The sequence below is a fragment of the Eriocheir sinensis genome, chromosome 16 (assembly GCF_024679095.1).
Source record: "Eriocheir sinensis breed Jianghai 21 chromosome 16, ASM2467909v1, whole genome shotgun sequence".
NCBI classification, from domain to species: Eukaryota; Metazoa; Arthropoda; class Malacostraca; order Decapoda; family Varunidae; genus Eriocheir; species Eriocheir sinensis.
This window is the reverse complement of record NC_066524.1, coordinates 10,566,735-10,588,682: the sequence shown is the minus strand read 5'-3', so window position 1 is coordinate 10,588,682 and position 21,948 is coordinate 10,566,735. Positions and strand designations below refer to the sequence as shown.

The 21,948-nt window shown below is 45.1% G+C and overlaps 1 protein-coding gene and 3 long non-coding RNA genes across 9 annotated transcripts in view; 2 read left to right on the top strand and 2 right to left on the bottom strand.

The window, feature by feature from the left end:
* Positions 1 to 2,428: 2,428 nt before the first annotated feature.
* LOC126999276 (protein split ends-like) overlaps positions 2,429 to 21,948 on the bottom strand; it is a 36,082-nt gene continuing 16,562 nt past the window's right edge. For 3 of the 4 annotated variants that reach the window (XM_050861681.1, XM_050861683.1, XM_050861682.1), the window contains 3 exons: positions 19,119 to 19,268; positions 6,217 to 6,398; positions 2,429 to 5,442 (listed from right to left, as the gene is read on the bottom strand). In XM_050861681.1, the coding sequence (XP_050717638.1) occupies positions 3,161 to 5,442; positions 6,217 to 6,398; positions 19,119 to 19,268 (2,614 nt within the window). In that variant the 3' untranslated portion in view covers positions 2,429 to 3,160. The remainder of the gene's footprint in view (positions 5,443 to 6,216; positions 6,399 to 19,118; positions 19,269 to 21,948) is intronic. The other variant, XM_050861684.1, reaches the window with a different exon arrangement.
* On the top strand, positions 9,341 to 10,347 carry LOC126999280 (uncharacterized). 2 transcript variants are annotated; one of them, XR_007753199.1, is made up of 3 exons: positions 9,341 to 9,484; positions 9,590 to 9,810; positions 10,227 to 10,347. It is a non-coding gene; the product is annotated as an uncharacterized LOC126999280 (long non-coding RNA). The 2 variants fall into 2 exon arrangements; XR_007753200.1 differs by having other exon boundaries at positions 9,342 to 9,484; positions 9,695 to 9,810.
* Positions 9,409 to 10,421, bottom strand: LOC126999278 (uncharacterized). Of its 2 annotated transcripts, none has more exons than XR_007753196.1 (3): positions 10,281 to 10,421; positions 9,760 to 10,074; positions 9,409 to 9,549 (listed from the first exon to the last, which is right to left on the bottom strand). It is a non-coding gene; the product is annotated as an uncharacterized LOC126999278 (long non-coding RNA). The 2 variants fall into 2 exon arrangements; XR_007753197.1 differs by having other exon boundaries at positions 9,415 to 9,549; positions 9,865 to 10,074.
* On the top strand, positions 12,166 to 19,112 carry LOC126999279 (uncharacterized). Its single transcript, XR_007753198.1, has 3 exons — positions 12,166 to 14,031; positions 14,137 to 16,714; positions 16,757 to 19,112. It is a non-coding gene; the product is annotated as an uncharacterized LOC126999279 (long non-coding RNA).

Here is a 21,948-nt window from a genome sequence, read left to right as displayed (position 1 = left end):
CCTTTTCTTTATTTCCTACCAGCCACATCCTTCCCCCCTTCCTTCCTTCCTTCTGTTCGACACATTGCTTTGCTAAGACAACTAACTTAACAGTGATATATTCCTTTTCTTTCTTTCCTTCCAGCCACATCCTTCCTTCCTTCCTTCCTACATATGTGCACCACCAGGACAAAGAACTCACAAGCGGCAAAATCAACAACTTCCTAACACAAAGCACGAAACTTATGAACATGGGTGACTGCGAGGAATTACGAATCGTCAGCTTAAAACCCTCCATGACGCACAGGGCGAGACAGAGCATGCTTCAGAATAGCACAAACACAAACACACACACACACACACACACACACACACACTGGTAAAGTCCGTTGAGTCAGAAAGCACTGCTGTGGACTGGTCTGGATTAGCGGATTGACTACTTAAACGACAGCCTAAAATATCATACTTTAACGGTCCTGTTTTTGTATTTTACGAGGATTTTTCAGTCAAGCAAAAATGAGAATAAAGTTGAATTATATAACCCTGTATAAATCTGTCTTCTATATCTTTTTTTTTTTCCATAATAAAGTTGAATTATATAACCCTGTATAAATCTGTCTTCTATATCTTTTTTTTTTTTTCCATAATTACTACAGAAAGAAATATTTTGAAACCCAGTGTGAATGCCATCAATGTTTTACGGCAACTTCGGACACACCAGATACACCATAATAGGCTTAACTCTCTCTCTCTCTCTCTCTCTCTCTCTCTCTCTCTCTCTCTCTCTCTCTCTCTCTCTCTCAGGTAGCAAACACCACCACCATCATCACCATCACTAACACCATCCTCCTTCTCCTCCTCCTCCTCCTCTTCTTCTTCACTGTCACCATCCTTCTCCTCCTCCTCTTCCTCACTGTCACCATTCTCTCTCATGTCTCTGTCCGTGCTAGTCTTTGTTTCAGGCAACGGCAGAGACCTACTTGAGTTTTTAAGATGACAACGCTGCATGTCTCTTCTTCTTAGCTTTCTGGTTGATGTCCGTTCCTCTTCAATTCAAGTGGAAGTGTCAATTTTTTTTCTGTATTCTATTTGTCACATCACATTAACGGCAGGTCTAATTTTTCCCTTAGTTTCCTGGCTGACTTATTTCCGCTTCAATTCTCGTCAACAATTTCTTTCTATTTTCCTTCAGTTCACTTTCTTTCCGCTTCAATTCTCGTCAACAATTTCTTTCTATTTTCCTTTCGTTCACTTTCTTTCCTCTTCAATTCTTGTCACCAATTTCTTTCTATTTTCCTTCAGTTCACTTTCTTTCCTCTTCAATTCTTGTCACCAATTTCTTTCTATTTTCCTTCAGTTCACTTTCTTTCCTCTTCAATTCTTGTCAACAATTTCTTTCTATTTTCCTCCAGTTTTCCAGCTCACTTTCTTTCCTCTTCAATTCTTGTCAACAATTTCTTTCTATTTTCCTTCAGTTTTCCAGTTCACTTCCTTTCTTCTTCAATCCGTCAAATCAATTCTTTTCGATTTTCCTTTTCTTATCACACCCACTGCACACTTATTTTTCTTCTTCTTAGGTTTCTGGTTGATTTTCTTTTCCTCTACAGTTCAGTGGCATCACATTCTTTCCAATTCAATGTTTTTCTTAAGTTTTCTGGTTGATTTTCTTTTCCTCTACAGTTCAGTGGCAACATATTCTTTCCAATTCAATGTTTTTCTTAAGTTTTCTGGTCGATTTTCTTTTCCTCTACAGTTCAGTGGTATCATATTCTTTCCAATTCAATGTTTTTCTTAAGTTTTCTGGTTGATTTTCTTTTCCTCTACAGTTCAGTGGCAACATATTCTTTCCAATTTAATGTTTTCTTAAGTTTTCTGGTCGATTTTCTTTTCCTCTACAGTTCAGTGGTATCATATTCTTTCCAATTCAATGTTTTTCTTAAGTTTTCTGGTTGATTTTCTTTTCCTCTACAGTTCAGTGGCAACATATTCTTTCCAATTCAATGTTTTTCTTAAGTTTTCTGGTTGATTTTCTTTTCCTCTACAGTTCAGTGGCAACAAATTCTTTCCAATTTAATGTTTTTCTTAAGTTTTCTGGTTGGTTGTCTTTTCCTCTACAGTTCAGTGGCAACATATTCTTTCCAATTTAATGTTTTCTTAAGTTTTCTGGTTGATTTTCTTTTCCTCTACAGTTCAGTGGCAACATATTCTTTCCAATTTAATGTTTTTCTTAAGTTTTCTGGTTGATTTTCTTTTCCTCTACAGTTCAGTGGTATCATATTCTTTCCAATTCAATGTTTTTCTTAAGTTTTCTGGTTGATTTTCTTTTCCTCTACAGTTCAGTGGTATCATATTCTTTCCAATTCAATGTTTTTCTTAAGTTTTCTGGTTGATTTTCTTTTCCTCTACAGTTCAGTGGCAACAAATTCTTTCCAATTTAATGTTTTTCTGAAGTTTTCTGGTTGGTTGTCTTTTCCTCTACAGTTCAGTGGCAACATATTCTTTCCAATTCAATGTTTTTCTTAAGTTTTCTGGTTGATTTTCTTTTCCTTTTTCCTCTACAGTTCATTGGCATCATACTCTTTCCAATTCCATATTCATCACACTAACTACACTGGCTTAGTCTTTTTCCATTCCTATTTACCGAAGTATCTGGTTCTGATTATTTGTACGATTGCAGAGTCCACTAACTCGTTCTTATCAATTACCGTGTCAACAATAACTTGTCTTCAATTCTCTCATTATCCTTGACTAAGTAAAAATATCTGGATTTACACTTTAGTAATTCTGCTCGGCTTTCCTCATGTCCCCACTGCAATAGTCATTCAGTTCTGTCTCTATTTCCTCTCTCTCTCACATGCTCTCTTTCTCCCTCTCTCTCTCTCCATGCCTACCAATCCAAGATGCTGTACAGAATATAGAAAAGAGAAACCAAGAAAGCTAACTCACAAACCTCAAACAAAATCAAGAAAAAGAGAAGGGGGCAAACCAGGCCTTACCTTAACCTACTATTAAGAAGTGATGTGCAGACTGAGCAGCCTAACTAGAAGCCCCTCGCACAGGACAGAACACCCAGGTAAACTCTACAAGACTATACATTCACATACCTACCTAGCTATGGGCTTTGCATCTCTTACAAACTAGCAGCAAATTTGTACGGTTTTGATTGACTCGGGGGCTTCCTCTATCTCGACACCTGCGACTCGGGACTGTGTGTGAAGGGCTGCAGGGATGCAGCCTTGGTGGGGTCCGGGGAGGATATATGTGACGTCAGGAAGGACATCTGCGGGGAGACGGGGTGATGTGCTGTGCTTAGTGGCATATGCATGGCTTGTAGTGGAGACATGGGGATGGCCGGATGGAGCTGTGACTGCATATGTGCCAGGCTGTGCGACTGGGGCGTCGGGAGAAGCTGCGTGTGTGATGCGGTGAGAGACGGGTGCATGGGGGACATCATGTGCGAGAGAGGGGACTGAGGTGTCATGGAGGGTGAGGGAGGGAGAGGCGGCTGAAGGTGAAGGAACGGGGACTGCATTGTGGATGGGATGTGTGGGTCACCATGTGGTAGGGACTGTGATTGGGGTAACTCGCCTATCTGGGAGTGCATGGAGGGAGGGAGGGATGTCTGGGTGTACGTGGGGGGTTGTAGGTCTGTGTGCATGGGTGGGGAGGTTGTGTTGGGGTGGGTGTAGGCCTCTGGGTACTGGGGTGTGGGCGGGAGAAGTGTGTTGGGGTCATGGCTGGGTGGGGAGTGTTGCTGGTGGTGGGGGTGGTGTTGGTGGTGTTGGTGGTGGTGTTGATGCTGTTCTAGTTGGTGTTGATCTTGTTCCATCTGGTGCTGTTGATGTTGTTGTTCTTCTAACTGTTGTTGATGGTGCTGTTCCTGTTCCTGCTGTTCTATTTGGTGTTGATCCTGTTCTAGTTGATGTTGTTGATGTTGTTCTTCTAGCTGCTGCTGATGTTGTTCTAGATGATGCTGTTCTTGTTCCTGCTGTTCTAGTGAATGTTGTTCTTCTAGCTGCTGCTGTTCTAGGTGATGCTGTTCTTGATCCTGCTGATTATGTTCCTCTCTCTGCCCTGGTGATGCCTGCTGATATCCTGGCTCTGCTTCTTGCCTCACAGCCTGCTCGTACTCAGCCTGTGAACTGGACTCGTGCAGCTGTTCACTCTCATGCTGTGTTGCTGTGTTAGGCTCTGAGTGCACTGGGGAGTAGTCTGCCGTGCCTGCCTCCAGCTTCTCAATGAATGCTGTGACTGTCTCTCTACTCGGGACCTGCAAGGGGGTACCATGGTAGGTCTCCGTCACCCCTTCTGAGGTCATGGTGTTCTGGGCATTGGAGGACTCTAGGGTGGGCATCTCATCCTCTGTGTTCTCCACCCTGGTCACGACCTCCTCCCGCTGGTCCTGCAGGGTTGGTGGGCTGAGGTTCTGTTCTTGCCTGTCCAAGGGTGTGTCCTGGCTGGGCACTGGTTCGGGGGAGCGCATGGCTGCAGGCTTAGGTGTCAGGTTGGTGTTGAGGATCTCAGCTGACATACCGTTGGTGGTGGAGTTGGCGTTGGTGTTTGGTGGGGACCGGGACTGGCTCTTCTCAGCGGCACTTTCGTATGCCGCCACAGACGCCAGAATGCCTTGGAGGTCTGGTGTGCAGACTATCTCCCCAGTGCCGTCCCGCTTGCCCTTCTGGATCTGGCCGGGTCTGTGGTGCAGATTGGACTTGATTGGCGAGAAGTTGTTCTCTCGGAATCCCTTCTGCATCGGGTTGTTGATGATGGTGGCCTTGTAGGTGATGGGCAGGTTCCTGGCGGGCATGGGCTGGATGGCCCTGTTCTTGGGGGGACGGCCTCGCTGGGGCACTGGCTTGTGCTGCATGATGACCGTCGACGTACCGGGGATGACGATGCTTTGCCCCACACGAGGGCCACCAAGCATTGGCTTGTAGTGGACTGAGACAGAGGATGACTGTGGCAGAAGCTTTCTGGCCAGCACCTCGGGTTTCTTGGGGACACGGCTGTACACCATTCCTCCTGAGGGGCCCGGCTGCGAGCGGTACGTCACCACCTTCACTGGGCTCTTGAGGGACACCGGAGGGGCCTTGGGCATGATGGCTGGCCTGCTGATAGTGGTCCCAGCCATCTGGAGTTTCTTTATGAGGTCCAGAGCCACCTTGGACTGCAGGCTGGCAGCCAACTGCTGCGGTGGGAGCGGGTACTTGGGGTAGGGCACGTTGGGGGTCTTGGGCTGTTTCGGGGCTCGTGGCTTCCTGGGTTTGACCGGCTTCTTACCTTTGTCCATGTCGGGCAGTGCCCCGGCCATGTGTGTGACGGCCTGGCCAAGCTCCTGCTGCAGCGGGTTACCCTCCTCGTCTGTGGAACCGTCTCCCTTCAGCTTTTTCTTCCCCACTGAGCTGCAGGTGGAGTGTTTGCGCTTGCCTGGCCCTGACATGGCCTCAGGCATGTTGCTGGAGTCTGTTGGGGAAGAGAACATAAAGTTGCCATGAGCCACTATTGCCAGGACTGTCTGCTGCTACCCTAAAGAACCTAAAGCATCACCTGCTCAAACTCCACTTTACTACCATTCCTTCAAGCTTCAGCCATGTTGCTGGAGTCTTTGAGGGAGAGGACATGAAAGCTGACATGAGCTACTACTGCCAAGACCAATGTTTCCTATCCTAAAGAACCAAAAACATCAATTTCTCCAAGTCCACTTCACTACTGTTCCTCCTTGGGCTTCAGGAATGTTGGTGGAGTCTGTTGCGGGAGAGGATAAGAAGCTGACATGAACCACTACTGCCAGGACTGTTTGCTACCCTAAAGAACCTAAAACAAAAACTTATCCAACTCCACTTCACTACTGTTCCTTCAAGCTTTGGGCATGTGGCTGGAGTTTGTCCGGGGAGAGGACGTGGAGCTGCCATGAACCACTATTGTCACAGCGAATGTTTGTTGCCCTACTGAACCAAATACACCAACTACTCCAACCAACGATGCCAGATTGTCATACCCTGCCTCTTATGTTTGCCGATTTCCGACCCAAAAACTGCTTTCTTCACCCAAATAACTGCCTTCATATATGGTTATCGTTTAAATGGTTAGTTATTGGTGTTTCTTGGCAACAGCTATGGGCCAGAAACCGGTAAATACGCGGCTCTGAGTACGATAATCTGGCAACCGTGACTCCACCTCCACTTTGCTACTATTCCTTCAAGCTAGAGTCTACTGGAGGGGCGGGGTAACACTCACATGACTCCCCGGCCTTGGTGTAGATGTCCTCCAGCACCTGCGACAGCTCCTCGTCCACCACCTCCCCGTTGAAGGTGAGTTCGTCCTCATTCTTGTTCTGGTGGATGGGATGACGCTTCACCTTCTTCTTCTTGGGTGACTGTTTGAGGAGCTGCTCGATGAGGGGTGAGGGCGTCACGTTCCTGGAGGGGGAGGAGGAGGACTGCATTAAAACCTAAAACTCGGTAGCAATTATCGTGTAGCGGAACTTGTACGTCTAAATCTGTAGCGGGTTGATTATATGACACGGAGAAATGTTTGTATGGGTTAGCTATGTTAAAGAGATTGTGAAAGAGTGCAGTAAAATCTATCACTCGGCACCAAAGATTGTGTAGAGGAATGTGGACATCTGAAGTTGTAATGGGTTAAGTTTTATGATGAAGAGAATTGTTTGTATAGGTTAATTATGTTAGAGACTGTGAAAGAGTTCATAAAAAAATATACATATCACTCAGCACCAAAGATCGTGTAACAGTTCTTGGGTTAAGTTTTATGATGAGGAGGTGCGATTGTATAGGTTAGTTGTGTTAGAGATTGTGAAAGAGTTCATAAAAAAAATATCACTCAGCAGCAAAGGTCATGTAATAGTTCTTGTACGCATGAAGTTGTAATGTGTGAAGTTTTATGATGAAGAGAATTGTTTGTACAGGTTAGTTATGTTAGAGATTGTGAAAGTGTTCGTAAAAAAAAATATATCACTCAGCAGCAAAGATCATGTAATAGTTCTTGTACGCATGAAGTTGTAATGGGTGAAGTTTTATGACGAGGAGGGGTGATTGTAAAGGTTAGGTATGATAGAGATTGTGAAAGTTAAAAAAATATATATATATATCACTAAGCAGCAAAGATCGTGTAATAGTTCTTGTCCCCATGAAGTTGTAATGGGTTTAGTTTTATGATGAAGAGGAGTGTTTGTACAGGTTAGTTATGTTAGAGATTGTGAAAGAGTTCATAAAAAAAAATATCACTCAGCAGCAAAGGTCATGTAATAGTTCTTATGCATTGTTGTAGTAATGGGTTAAGTTTTATGATGAAGAGGAGTGTTTGTACAGGTTAGTTATGTTAGAGATTGTGAAAGAGTTCATAAAAAAATATATCACTCAGCAGCAAAGATCATGTAATAGTTCTTGTACGCATGAAGTTGTAATGTGTGAAGTTTTATGATGAAGAGGATTGTTTGTAAAGGTTAGTTATGTTAGAGATTGTGAAAGTTAAAAAAATATACATATCACTCAGCAGCAAAGGTCATGTAATAGTTCTTGTCCGCATGAAGTTGTAATGGGTTAAGTTTTATGATGAGGAGGGGTGATTGTAAAGGTTAGTTATGTTAGAGATTGTGAAAGTTCATAAAAAAAAATATATATATATCACTCAGCAGCAAGGATCGTGTAATAGTTCTTGTCCCCATGAAGTTGTTATGGGTGAAGTTTTATGACGAGGAGGGGTGATTGTATAGGTTAGTTATGTTAAAGATATTGTGGAGTGGAAGGTTAAGTAGGGAAGAGGTGAAGGAAAGGTAAACACATGGAAGAGTTTATGCAGGAGTGGAAGGTGGTTGGGAAATAAAGATGAACGGGCAAACAAGGATGCCCTGCCACACAAAGACAAATAGGGATGTTAAACAAAGAAAAGAAGAAAGACGATGATGATAAATAGGTAGTATATAAGACAGTGAACGGAGATGAAATGTACAGTCGCAAGGAGTGGAGAAGGCTAGTGAGGAATGGTGACCCTGTGCGAAAATGGGATTAAGAAGGTCAGCCAAAGAAAGCAAAGAATTGTATAAGACGCTCAAATCCATTATCACACTTGACACTTCCTTTCAATCCTTAAGTTTTCAGCAATAACTAAAAAAAAGTGTTTAAATATGTTAAATATGTGTGAGCAAGTAGACAAGCAGTTAGTAAATAAAAGTTTGTATTAAAAGCTGCAAATACAAGAAATGAAGCATCAGGCTAAAGGAAGGAGGAGGAGGAGGAGGATAAGGAGGAAGAGAAGAGGACAAGGAGGAAGATAATAAGCTGCAGGAACACATTAGAGATCCAAGACAGACAGACAGATAGACAGGCAGACAGAAAGATAAGCAAGCAGACAAACAGGCAGTTAGATTGGTATACAGACAGGCAAACATGCAGGTAGTTACAGACAAGCACACAGACAAGAAAGCAGATTAGCATGCAGACAGGAGAGTTGGCATGCAAAACACAAGTTAACCCGGTAGCAGCAGGGATCATATCTCTTAATGGTCCCTCCAAGTGAGAAAAATGAGAAAAAATCACCCCTCACACAAACCATTTCATAATATATATCAACGCATTTGTGATCAGTGTATGTATCATCTATTTTGGGGGGTTAAATCAAGGCACAAATTTAGCCCATCGCTGCTACACGGTAAAGCCACAAATTTCACCCGTCGCTGCTACCAGGTTAAATGAAGGATTCCTACAACAATAATACAAGTCCTACAACAACAACTACAAATTCTACAAGTCAAATTTTCCAACAGCTACAGTCAGGCAGCGCTTAACACTTACTTTACGGGGGGAGGAGAGGGGGAGTGGCGCAGAGCAAAGCCGCAAGCCAATGACACAAAATTTGCTCTGTGGTGCTGATGGCGGTACACAACAGGAACGTAAGCAGTGCAAAGAAGGCCAACAAAAACACAAGAGCAAACTTAATCCAATTCTATAAACTTAGTATCAGATCCTTTACAAAAATACTTTCCTCCAAAACAGTACAAATGAATGACACCACTTTTTGGGCCGTGCAAAAGTCCTGAGCCCTGCAGAGCAAATAACGGAAAAACTCTAGGCAACTCTATTCATGCCTATTCAATTCTGCTTCTCACAATGCTCTATGAAGCCGGACAAACATAAAGACATCATCTCTCTTTATATTAACATTGTGAGTTATGGTGAATTCAATGTTCCATGCTGACTAAGACACACATATCACTCCTCCCAGTCCTCCCTAACATACCTAAACATCCTCTCATTCTCTATAAACAGTGTGAGTTAAGATGAATTCAATGTTCCAAGTTGACTAAGACACAATTATCACTCCTCCCAGTCCTCCCTAACATACCTAAACATTCTCTCATTCTCTATAAACAGTGTGAGTTAAGATGAATTCAATGTTCCGTGCTGACTAAGACACAATTATCACTCCTCCCAGTCCTCCCTAACATACCTAAACATTCTCGCATTCTCTATAAACAGTGTGAGTTATGGTGAATTCAATGTTCCGTGCTGACTAAGACACACATATCACTCCTCCCAGTCCTCCCTAACATACCTAAACATCCTTGCATTCTCCATAAACAGTGTGAGTTAAGATGAATTCAATGTTCCGTGCTGACTAAGACACAATTATCACTCCTCACAGTCCTCCCTAACATACCTAAACATCCTTGCATTCTCCATAAACAGTGTGAGTTAAGATGAATTCAATGTTCCGTGCTGACTAAGACACAATTATCACTCCTCACAGTCCTCCCTAATATACCTAAACATCCTCTCATTTCCTATAAACAGTGTGAGTTATGGTGAATTCAATGTTCCATGCTGACTAAGACACACATATCACTCCTCCCAGTTCTCCCTAACATACCTAAACATTCTCGCATTCTCTATAAACAGTGTGAGTTATGGTGAATTCAATGTTCCATGCTGACTAAGACACAATTATCACTCCTCCCAGTCCTCCCTAACATACCTAAACATCCTCTCTTTCTCTATAAACAGTGTGAGTTAAGATGAATTCAATGTTCCGTGCTGACTAAGACACAATTATCACTCCTCACAGTCCTCCCTAACATACCTAAACATCCTCTCATTCTCTACAGTGTGAGTTATGGTGAATTCAAGGTTCCGTGCTGACTAAGACACACATATCACTCCTCCCAGTTCTCCCTAACATATCTAAACATCCTCTCATTTCCTATAAACAGTGTGAGTTATGGTGAATTCAAGGTTCCGTGCTGACTAAGACACACATATCACTCCTCCCAGTCCTCCCTAACATACCTAAACATCCTCTCATTCTCTACAGTGTGAGTTGTGGTTGAATTCACAGCCTCATGCTAAGACAATTATCACAATCTTCTCTAACAAACCTAAAGACATTCTCTCATTCTCTATAGACAGTGTGAGTTAAGGTAAATTCACAGTTCCTAGCTGACAGACAAATTATCACTCCTCACAATCTTCTCTAACATACCTAAACATTTTCTCTTTCTCTACAAACATTGCCACAGCCTCATGCTAAGACAAGTATCATTCATCACACTCTTTTCTAACGAACCTAAAGACATTCTCTCAATCTCCACAAAGAGTGTGAGTTGTGGTGAGCTGAAAGCTTCATGCTAAGTCAGACACAATTAACACATCACACACAAAGACATCCTCTCTGCCTAAATAAAGAGTGAGAAGCAGTGAGTTCAAAAGCTTCTTGAAGGCACAGTTCATGCACCCCATCCCAGCGACTAACTGAAACACAACGCTCGTCATACTGTACAGTTTAAAAGCTGCACCAAGAACCAAAGCCAGGCAAAAGGGAGAAGGAGGAGAAGGAGGAAGAGGAGGAGCTTTGTCGTAATGGCCTTGACACCGGCAGACTGCTCCTTTCGGGTCTAACATTGACCTTCCGACGTATTTTCACTTGTCAGGAAAAAGTAAAGTAATCCACGATACTTTTTTCATTACAACATTTGAACTGGTAATTACGGAGCAAGTTACAATGCAGCAGCCTCCTCTTTGTGCCGTCCCAGTAAGCAGGTTAGAAAGAAAACAAGCGCCTGTTGTTTTGGACAGTCGCCGGGAAGGGTTTAGCAAGTTACTACCAGAGAAATAGAATAGAAGTGTGGCCAGCTTCACGCAGGCACCATGTTGTTACCAAAAGAACCGTGCAAAATTAAACCTGATGGTGATACACGGAAGAAATGGCTATGGACCGGCAACAGTGGAGGAGGCTCATATCCCATCCAACCCCACCACAGGGAATAAATGGACGTTAAACAATGATGATGATGATGATACAATAGTGATTTTTTGTGCTCTAGGTACTTTGAGATCCTGACAATACTTGGAATACACAAAAACACTATGGTCGGTATTATAAGACACTTTTGCTCCTAACATCAGCTATTTCTTAAGGTCAAAGAGGGGGTCAATCGGGTTCTAATGAGTGTTTCTTCAGGTTCATGGTACAGAGGAAGGGTCAAACTACCGCCAGGGTCATGAAGCGACTCCTGGAAATGCCCGCAACTCCTACGAAAGCCTTGTCAAATAGGTGTTCTTGGGCAATGTCTTGTAATACGACCCTATGGTATCAGAGTCAATATGAATTTCGCACGGGTCTTCTGGTAACATGGCGCCTGTGATGAAGCTCGCCAAACTCTCCTATTTTACAGCACTGGTTAATACACAGCAACATTCACAGCCTAGTAACCTATGCCTCCTCTAACCAGCACTCCCGCATGTACAATAATTATTCTTAAACACAATGATCAAAACACATTTACGACTGATGAATTATCCTTCCTGCCTGTGTTAAATGTATCAATAATTAGGTTTTTAACAATAAGCTCAATTGAATGATGAAATTTGTGTGTCTGTGGGGCAGGTTTGTAGTATGGCATCTATGAATACAATGTTCTGAGTATGATGATCTGGTAACACTGCTTAAACTCTCTCTCTCTCTCTCTCTCTCTCTCATCTTCGTTCTATCATTATTCTCTCTCTCTCTCTCTCTCTCTCTCTCTCTCTCTCTCTCTCTCTCTCTCTCTCTCTCTCTCTCTCCAAAGCATAAACACAAATGTCCTGCACTGTTCTATATCTCTCGACATGATAACACATTTACTCGATAACAACTGATCTATACTCTCTCTCTCTCTCTCTCTCTCTCTCTCTCTCTTAACTTTTGTACTAACTCTCAACTTGATATCACTTTTACTGTATCTCTCTCTCAAGTAGATAACATCACTCCTATACTGTGCAATCTCTCTCCTAACGTGGGGCTCACAAAACATTAGCAGAAGCATAGCAAGAACAAATATAGACACACATCACAGCCTCGCCAAAAACACCTTGATATCCAGACAGTATGAAACAGAATAAACAGGATAAATAAAATGACTAGCTAAATGAACATGACTAGCTTTGTGAATGTATGAGTTGTTGTCTTTTGAATCTGTGGAGAGTAAGAATGTTACAGATAAGGGCAATGAACCTCAGAGAGTAGACCGAACAGAGAAAACAATGGAGATTCTGCCTGGTAATAAAATGATTGAAGTAACCGAGAAAGAAGAAAAATGAGAAAAAAAGGCAGATACGACTAGAAAAATATAACTAACTTTCTTTTTCCTTCTTTACAAACAGGATAGTTACAAATGGTTATACACAAACACAGATTATTAATATCTTCAAGACCATGGACCGTATTCTCAAACATTTCGGGACTCACACACACACATTTGATAAGGCTTTCATAGAGGCTGCGTTAGTGTTTCCATGGGTAGTTTTATGAGCCTAGTGATAGTTTGACAAGGCTTCTGCACTGTGAATATAAAAAAAACACTTGTGAGAACCTGACTAATCTCCTTTGTGGCCTTGGGAAACAGTTGTGAGAGCCGAAAGCATGTGAGAGTACGTGCCTTGATCTCTCCCTCGGTACTGGACTGCAGAAGCTACGTAACACTGGACTGGATTCACGCATTGACCTCCCTTAAAACATGGGGGGAAACGCAAGTCAGGAGGGCATGGGGGGAAGGGAGGGAGGGGTAGCAACAGACCTTGGCACCAGAAAGCGAGAAAGTGCTAGAGAAACTTACCTTAGTTGAGCATAAATCAAACAAGGCCTTTTTACTGTACCCAAATATAAAAAGAGGAAATACAAAGACAGAGATGAGGTAGTACAGTCTAACTCTAAGGACTGGCCAAAGACAAGGTGTAGAAGATCCATAAATGGAATACTCAGATAAGGATGCAGCATACACTAAATCTTCTACTTATAAATAACATGCAGATAAATAAGTTAGGTTAGGTTAGGTTAAGTGTGTGCTCCTTCCCCGGGCATAGAAAATACAGGCAGGGAAATAAGGAAGGAAGGAAGGAAGGAAGGTTTGAAGATGGAATGGATGGAATGGAATGAATGATAGAAAGGAAGGAAGGCAGGAAGGAAGGAATGAGAGGATGGAAAGATGGAAGAGGATGAAAGGAAGGAAAGAAATGAAGGAAGAAAACTGATGATAGGTTGACAAATATAGGGAAATAACAGAAGAAAGGAAGGAAGGAAGGAAGGAAGGAGATAAGGAAGATACGCAAGAGGGAAAAAGAAGTGATAGATGGACTAATACAGATGGAAATAAGGAAAGGAAGGGAAGACAAAAGGAGGGAACAGAATGGAAGAAATGAAAGAAGAGGCGAAAAAAAAAAACTTGCCAATACAAAACCACCAACAAGGATGCGAAAACAAACACACAAACAAACAGACTTATCCTCCGCTACGACCTTACGGATGAATCAACACACACAAACACACCTTTCTCAACTCCGCCTTCCGTTCGGTGAGACTGAGAAACATCGATCTGACTAACACGCAAAGCAATGTTGACCGAGCCGATATATATTCGTTCCTTTTTTTTTCCACCATGCCGATGATAACGCACAAACACATCATCTATTTTGTTGTTTCCTTATCATGGGGTTGGATGTTTGAAGACTGCCCTTGAACTCTCTCGATCAAGTGCTTCCTCCTCCTACATATGAGAGCAGCAAGGTCCTCCATTTTTGTTGTTTCTTTATCATGGGGTTGGATGTTTGATGACTGCCCTTGAACTCTCTCGATCAAGTGCCTCCTCCTCCTACATATGAGAGCAGCAAGGTCCTTCATTTTTGTTGTTTCTTTATCATGGGGTTGGATGTTTGAAGACCGCCCTTGAACTCTCTCAATCAAGTGCTTCCTCTTCCTTTATATGAGAGCAGCAAGGTCCTTCTCATACACGAATACCGAGACAAATCAGTTTTTCTTCTGCACACTTTCCTACAAACACAAAAATAGTCGTAATTCTCTCTCTTGCGTTCTTTTCCATTTTGCATATCTTTCTCTTCCTTCTTCCTCATCCTCCTTGCTATTCTTTCTGTTCCTTCCTCCTTCTTCTTTCCTGTGTTTTCTATTTCTTCCTCAGCCTCTTCCTTCTTCCTCATCCTCCTTGCTCTATTTCTGTTCCTTCCTGTTTTTTCTATTTCTTCCTCAACCTCTTTTCTGTTTTCTATTCCTTCTTTCCTGTTCTTTCTACTCCTTCTTGTTCTTCCTTCTGTTCCAACACTAGGATCAGTTTGTACGTGGCTTCTAATGCTTATGCTATCGCCGACATCTCACTAAATTAAACTTAAACGAATCACCCCCACAAATATAGCCATTGTAGCTCTCTCGTGTTCTTTTCTCTTCAAAAGATCAGACATGAAGGGCGACCAACACTAGGCTCAGTCAGTACACGTATTCTAACGCTTATGCTATCGCCGACATCTCGCTAAAATTAACTTAAACCGAATCTTCTTCCTGAGAGGTGAGCTTGGCAACTTATGAGCTAGGTGAGGTAACATATCACAGTGGGTTGGTAACAGTGGGTAAAAAGTCCTCTGTTGCGTTTCCTTATAGTACCTGCCTTCTCTCCCTCTCCTTCTTCCTCTTGAGTCTTGGCGAGGGTGACACGACAAAATGGGTGACGGTAATATTTCTTTAAACCAGCCGTGTCTCTTCCTGTTCCTGTTCCTCCTTTGCATCTTCTTCCTCTTCCTTCTGTCTCCTCCTCCTCCTCCTGAGTCTCCTGTTAGCACATGATATTGGGTAAGAGGTGGTTTCTTTTGCATCCTCTTCTTTCCTGATCTTTCTCTTCCTTCCTCCTCCTCCACGTTCTTTCCTCTTCCTCCTTCCTCCTGTTCTTTCCATTCCTTCTTCCTCCTCGTCCTGTTCTCCTTATCCTTCTTCCTCATCCCCCTTCCCATTCCTCTGTTCCTTCTTCCTCCACCTTGCTGTTCTTCTCTCTATTTCTTCTTCCTCCTCCTCCTTCCTGTTCTCTTTGGTTGGTATTATAAGACACGTCCGCTTCTCACATCAGCTATTTCTAGAGGTCAAAGAGGGGGTCAGTCGGGTTCTAATGAGTGTTTCTTCAGGTTCATGGTACAGGTGAAGGGTCAAACTACCACCAGGGCCATAAAACTACAACTGGAAATGCCCACAACTCTTACGAAAGTCTTGCCAAATATACTGAGCAGCGAAATGTCTTATAATACGACCGTTTATTTCTTCCTCCTCCTCCTCCTCCTCCTTTTACTTCCCACTCTTCTTTCTGTTCCTTCTTCCTGCTCCTCCTTGATGCTCTTTCTATTCTATTCCTTCTTCCTTCTCCTTCCTCCTACTCCTCCTCCTCTTGAATCTTCCGAGGTGAGCTTAGGAGTGGCAAGGTGAGGCACGGCATAAAGGAGTCCAGGATAAACACTCCTTCAATCTGTCTCTGCCTCCTACTTTTCCTGGCTGCACTCTTACTTCATCCTGCCTTCTCTCTGTGCGTCCTTGCTGTCCCACTTGTTGGCTTGTGGTATTGCTGGTGTTGGTCTGGTAATGTTGTGGAGGTTGGATGCTGTGTTCCGATTCTTTGGTGTTTGTATGTCTCAAAGGATCGTTCTCTTCATATGAGGAGGCTGTGGTCTTGGTTGGTTCTTGCTGTGGTACTTATTGGCTTGTGGTATCGTTAATGTCCCTCTGGTAATGCTGTGGAGGCCAGAAGCTGTTTGCACTCTCAGTTGGGTTCCTGTCTGTCAGAAAGGAGGCTGTCTGAGGAAGCTGTGGTCTTGGTAGGTCCTTGCTGTGTTTCTTCTTGGCTTGAGGTAATACTTAAGTCCCTCTGGTAATGCTGTGGAGGCTGGAGGCTGTGTTTCTCAGTTAAGCTCTTGTCTGACTGAATCTCTTCTCTTTGTCTGTGAGGAGGCTGTGCTTTTGCTGTGGTTAGCCTTCTTGCAGTGCTGTGAGGGTTGCCTGCTGTGTCTGTCTCTTTTCACCTTCTTGTTTGTCTGTGAGGAGGCTGTGATAACGCTGTGGCCAGACTTCTTGTAGCTGATGTGTCTCTTTGTCTGTTGAGGTGATATCCCCCGTCCTTCCTCACTCTTGGTCTGTGAAACTGTCCTGATCGTCTGTGAAGAGGCTGTGGTCAGGATGGGTCGTTGCCGTGGTCCATACTGTGTAGTTCTGTGTTCCTCGAAAAGTGCTGTGAAGGGCAGATGATGTATTTGTGTCCCAGGCCATGTTGCTGTGAAGGCCTGTGTTTGTGTTCCTCGTAATGTTGCTGTGAGGGAGGGAGGCTGTGTTTCTGTCCCTCATGGTGCTGCTGTGAGGGAGGAATGCTGTGTTTCTGGTCACTGTCATGTTGCTGTGTAGAGTTGATGCTGTGTTTCTGTTGCAGGTCATGTTGCTGTGAAGAGTTGATGCTGTGTTTTTGTTGCAGGTCATGTTGCTGCAAAGGCTGGATGCTGTGTTTCTGTTGGAGGTCATGTTGCTGTGTTGGTTGGGTGCTGTGTTTGTCCCCCTCATCATGTCGCTGTGAAGGCCAGATGCTGTGTTTCTGTCCCTCATCAAGTCGCTGTTATGGCCATGTACTGTGTTTGTGTTCCAGGCCATGTTGCTGTGTTGGTTGGATGCTGTGTTTGTCCCCCTCATCATGTTGCTGTGAAGGCCAGATGCTGTGTTTCTGTCCCTCATCAAGTCGCTGTTATGGCCATGTGCTGTGTTTGTGTTCCAGGCCATGTTGCTGTGTTGGTTGGATGCTGTGTTTGTCCCCCTCATCATGTTGCTGTGAAGGCCAGATGCTGTGTTTCTGTCCCTCATCAGGTCACTGTGATGGCCATATCCTGTGTTTGTGTTCCAAGTCATGTTGTTGTGTTGGTAGGATGCTGTGTTTGTCCCCCTCATCATGTTGCTGTTCACACTGGATGCTGTGCTTTCTGCTGTATGTCTATTTACGCTGTTCACCTGTGCGGGACTGTCCCTCACCATATTATGCACTGGGATGGCCAAGTCCTGATCGGCATTAGACAGCGGGGCAATGACCACCCTCCCACTGGCTGTCTTCTTGATCCTGAGGGAGGTGCTGTTGTTTATGAGCCTCTTGGCGAATGGTAGACAGCCACTCTTGCTTAGGGAGTATGTGCTGCAGGGTTGAGTAGGGTGGTTCAGGTGGCTCACTCTCTCACAGGAAGGAGCAGGTGTGGGAGTAGGAGGAATATAAAGAGGAGCATGGACTACCGTGTTTGTGTTTGAGATTAATGTGTCTTTGGTAGTCTGTGGGTGCTGGCTGGAGGAGAAGTAAGAGGAGGAGGAGGAGGAGGAGGAGGAGGGGGTAACTGCAGCTGTACCCTTCATTCCTTCCTTAACTGGGTAGCTGAGGCAAGGCTTGAAGGCAGTCCTCCCCACACCTACACTGTTCAATTTGGCTGTTGCTGGAGGGGCACTCTCTTGTGACCGTGTGTTGTGCTGTATTCTTCCTGCTGTGATTTTCAACCTTGCATTTACCCCTGTGGCCTTCTGCAGTGTTGTGGCATAGCTTAGATGCTGTGTGGATCCTGCTACAGCACTTCCTGACATTGTTTCTTGGCTCATTGGCTGTGTGGTGAGTGCTGTGGGGCTGCTCAATGCTGTTCCATGCATACGTTGCTGTGTGGCTGTTTTTTGGTTGTGCTGCTGTGTCTGTGGTTCACACTCCCCTGAGCTGTGTCTGGTGGGGTGTGGGGTGCTGTGTCTTGGGGTTGGGGCACTAACCAGCATTTTGAAGATATCCTCTAAAGGGAGTTCACTGGGAAATGGACGAGTGGGCCGTGTGTTCAATAGGTCAAGTCTGTCCTCATTCATTTCACTGTTATAATAAAATGCCACTAACTCCTCCTCCTCCTCCTCCTCCTCCCCCTTTTCCTCTTCTTTCATCAGGTCCTCAGGCATTAACAGCTTCTCTTTCACATCCTCTATAAGCTCCAACTCCAACTCCTCATCCTCATTTTTCACCTCTTCTGTGCTTGAGGAACAGCCTGTATTGAGGTCCATGTCCTGAGGAATATCACATCCCTTCTCTGGCTTCAAACCCATCCATAACATGGAACACAAGCCACACATCAGCCCGTCACACTCGTGGACAAAGTGATCACTCCACTTCATCTCGTCCTCGGGGAAGCTCACCAACATGGCATAAGACTTGCTGGCGCTGTTGATCTGCTGTTCCTCCTCTTTGGAAATAGAAACGCTGTGCACCACGGGCCTGCCCTCCCCCTCCCATGTATTCTGAAATGTGAAATAGAGCTGGTCCATGACAGGAAAGTTTCCCTTTCCCTTCTCCACCTGCCTTGGCTTCTGCGGCTCTGTTTTGTCTGTGCCTGGTGGCGGAGCATGGGCCACATCTCTGTGTGTGTGTCCCCCTGCCTGAGGCCCTCCACCACAGCCTGGCTCTGCCGTGCTGACTGACACTGAGCCGCAGGGCCGATGTGGCTGGACACAGTCTCCTGTATCAGGGCGTCGGTGCCAGCTGCCGCCTGACTCACCTTGTGCTGCATCAAGGCAGGTGTAGGGTGCAGGGCATGGCCCCAATATGCTGGCACACCCCTCACCGCCCCTGCCAGCACTGGGAGCCCCGCCGGCCTCAGCGCACAGCCCAGTCCTGCCATCTTCCACATTCTTGGGGGGCACTTTGGCCACCAGTAGGGGCAGGTTGTCATGCAGGCCTGTGTAAGCATTGCAAGCATGACTATGCTGCAGGCCAGGAGTTCCAGCTTTTGGGTGCCCCCTGAGCAGCCCCAACTTGGGGTTACCTGTTGGGGCATCACCTGGTGTTAGTGCTGGGTGAGGGTGAGGGTGAGGCGTCGGTGGCTGGCTTGTCCCCGGCAGGCTGGGTCTTCCTTGGCCTGCCCTTGCGCCTGGCCCCATGGCCGCGCTGTGGCTGGGAGAGGCGTCCACGGCCCGCCGCGCGGTAACCTCTGGAGGAAGGAGCAAGTCGCACGGTGAAGGCAGATGCGGGAGGTGGGGAGGGTCGGCAAGGCTGCCACAACTACTGCTACTCTCAACACTAATGCTACAGCACCCTCTATGGAATGGGGAGGAGAGGCCCGGGGAGGAGCAGGAAGAAATGGAGGAGGGGGAGAGGAAGTCAGAGAGGTGTGAACCAGGACTGAGAGACCCATAGTCGCTGAGTGGGGAGGGCTGGGGGAGCTGAGCCTCGTCTGTGGGGGGAGGGGCTGGTGTGGGGGTGGGAGCGTGGGCGTCCTTATTGTTAAGCAGCTTCATGCAGTGTTTTCCCAGGTCAGGAGAGCCAGAGTGACCCTCAGAGGAGACAGATGGACACACGAGGGCCGTCCTCTTTTGTCTGTGTCTCCTGACGTGTCCGGGATACGCCGAGAGGCTCACCAGCTGGCCGCAAGACAGACAGTAGTGCCCCACAAAAGGTCTTGAGCCTGAGGAGGTGATAGGAGCAGGATAGAAGGATTTGGGAAAGGCCTGGGTGCTGTCAAGGGTGCGTGGGAGATCGTTGTCAAGCGGGTGGGTGAACAGGGTGAAAGTGGGGTCGGCGATGATGGAGGGGGTGGCAGAGAGTGGGCGGGAGGACACGGCGCACGGCATTGACAGGTTGAGGATGAACATATCATCAATGCCCTTGGCCACGTCCTCCAGCATGGCCGGAGGGGACACAGGGCCCTCCCTCGGACACCTTACACTCTGCCTGGAGGGACACCACTGTTAGCAGGGGAACGGGCGTGACGGCACAGAGGATGGGAAGACACGTGACGCCACAAACACTGACACAGGCACAGAAGCACAAGAATGAGCACAGATACAGACTTAGACACAGAAAGAAGCATAAAAAGGCACAGGTACAAGCACAGACAGCCAATGGAAGGACAAACACAGCCACAAGCAGACATAAATACAGCCACAAGCACAGGCATCAGGGGTAGAAATTCATTTTTTTTCATGCATGAGTTAAACATCCAAGGTTATACCCTAATCAAGATGGAGAAGCAGCCCACCACCAAGTCCTTGCCTTGTCATGCAGCTATATCGTAAACTAACTGAACCCCCACCTTGACCTTACTTGGAGTAGTTACCTGTCACCGTTAAAATGGTAGCCTATTGTCGCTGACTTTGTAACCTATTCACTGCTAAAATGGTGACCTATAGTCACAATAATGGTAGCCCATCACTGCTAAAATTTAAACCTTCTGCTGCTAAAGAATTGTTAGCAGTGGCAACTAAAATGGTAACCTACTGCTGATAAAATAGTACGCAATCTATCGCCTCTCGAATAGTGACCCATCGCTGCTTAGTAACTTGTTCAAATTTAATAAGAGAGTAATTTGCAATGAAAACAGTTGTAAGTCTGATGAACAGGACATTAATATTTACCAGAAAAAAAAACGTGTGTAAATTTGAACCACTGGGTGCACACACACACACACACACACACACACACACACACACACACACACACACACACACACAGACTCAAAAAAATCCTGTTACTTTAGTCCATTCTGGCTACTCTGGCAAAAACAATGCTAACAATATGGCACTCAGCCTCTCCGTGGTGCAATGGTTAGAGCATTTAAGTGACAAATCCATGGGCCCGGGTTTAATCTCGGATCGTGGCAGACGAAGTGCAGCCTACCCAGCTGTTCATCCTCCCTTACAGAATAGAATGACCATTAAATGGGTACCTGGGGATACCTGGGGAAGGTTAACTGTGGTAACCTGTCACACTGCCCCTGTGTTGCGGGGTAAGGAGTTTTTATCCACCTCAATGGCCAATGAGATGGAATTGAGAACCAAGGCCACGCACACCATTACAATATGAAAAGTTTCAGTCATGCCATTCACTTAAGCAGAGTCAGAACACAATCGCTTGATGCATCTTCCCCCACGATACAATAAAAATACCTGCATTATAAACATTAAAATTTATTGACAGTGAATGAGAAATTAATGGCGAGGCAGCCTGCTTCGCACTGATACACTAGGCGGGTTAACCCCTTAATGACGATGATTCCGCTGGCGTCATATAGTTCAATCAGACGTGGGCAACGAGCATGACGCCAGTGCCGGAGAGTGAGAAGCTTTCCGGAACTTGAAGGGCGCGCGTAACTAGGTCTCTGTCGATGCAAAGTGACTAACTGACACCTCTTTTGTTTCCGCGACATCCCCCACCACCATTCTGTGCTAAAATAGTCTACAGTTCCTGTCGGTAGAGCAATTCTGTTCCCTCAGCCGTCCTTTTTCGGCAGTGCTTCTGTAGTCTCTGCTCTTAGTGTGCGTGCTAAGCGTAGTCTTGACACCTCCACTGATATATGTGATGTTCGAGAATCTAGATGAACCAATATCTAGTTCAGAGGAGTGGGAAGCGGAAGTTGGAATTTTTTGGGAATCATGGAATTCCAGCTAAACGGTCTGTCCAAATAATTATCTGATTTCCCAGTTGAGTTATACAGATGATTTTCTACAACTTTTATTCAATGAGATTCATTCCAGAATGAAAAAACTACAAAAATTTACAAAAATTATTTTTCGAGTTTCACTACAACTTTGGCTCTCTCTAAGCACTACATTTCCGGGTCAAAGATTATAAACTATATTTTTCAAACTCCATTGTGATAGAATGAGCAACTT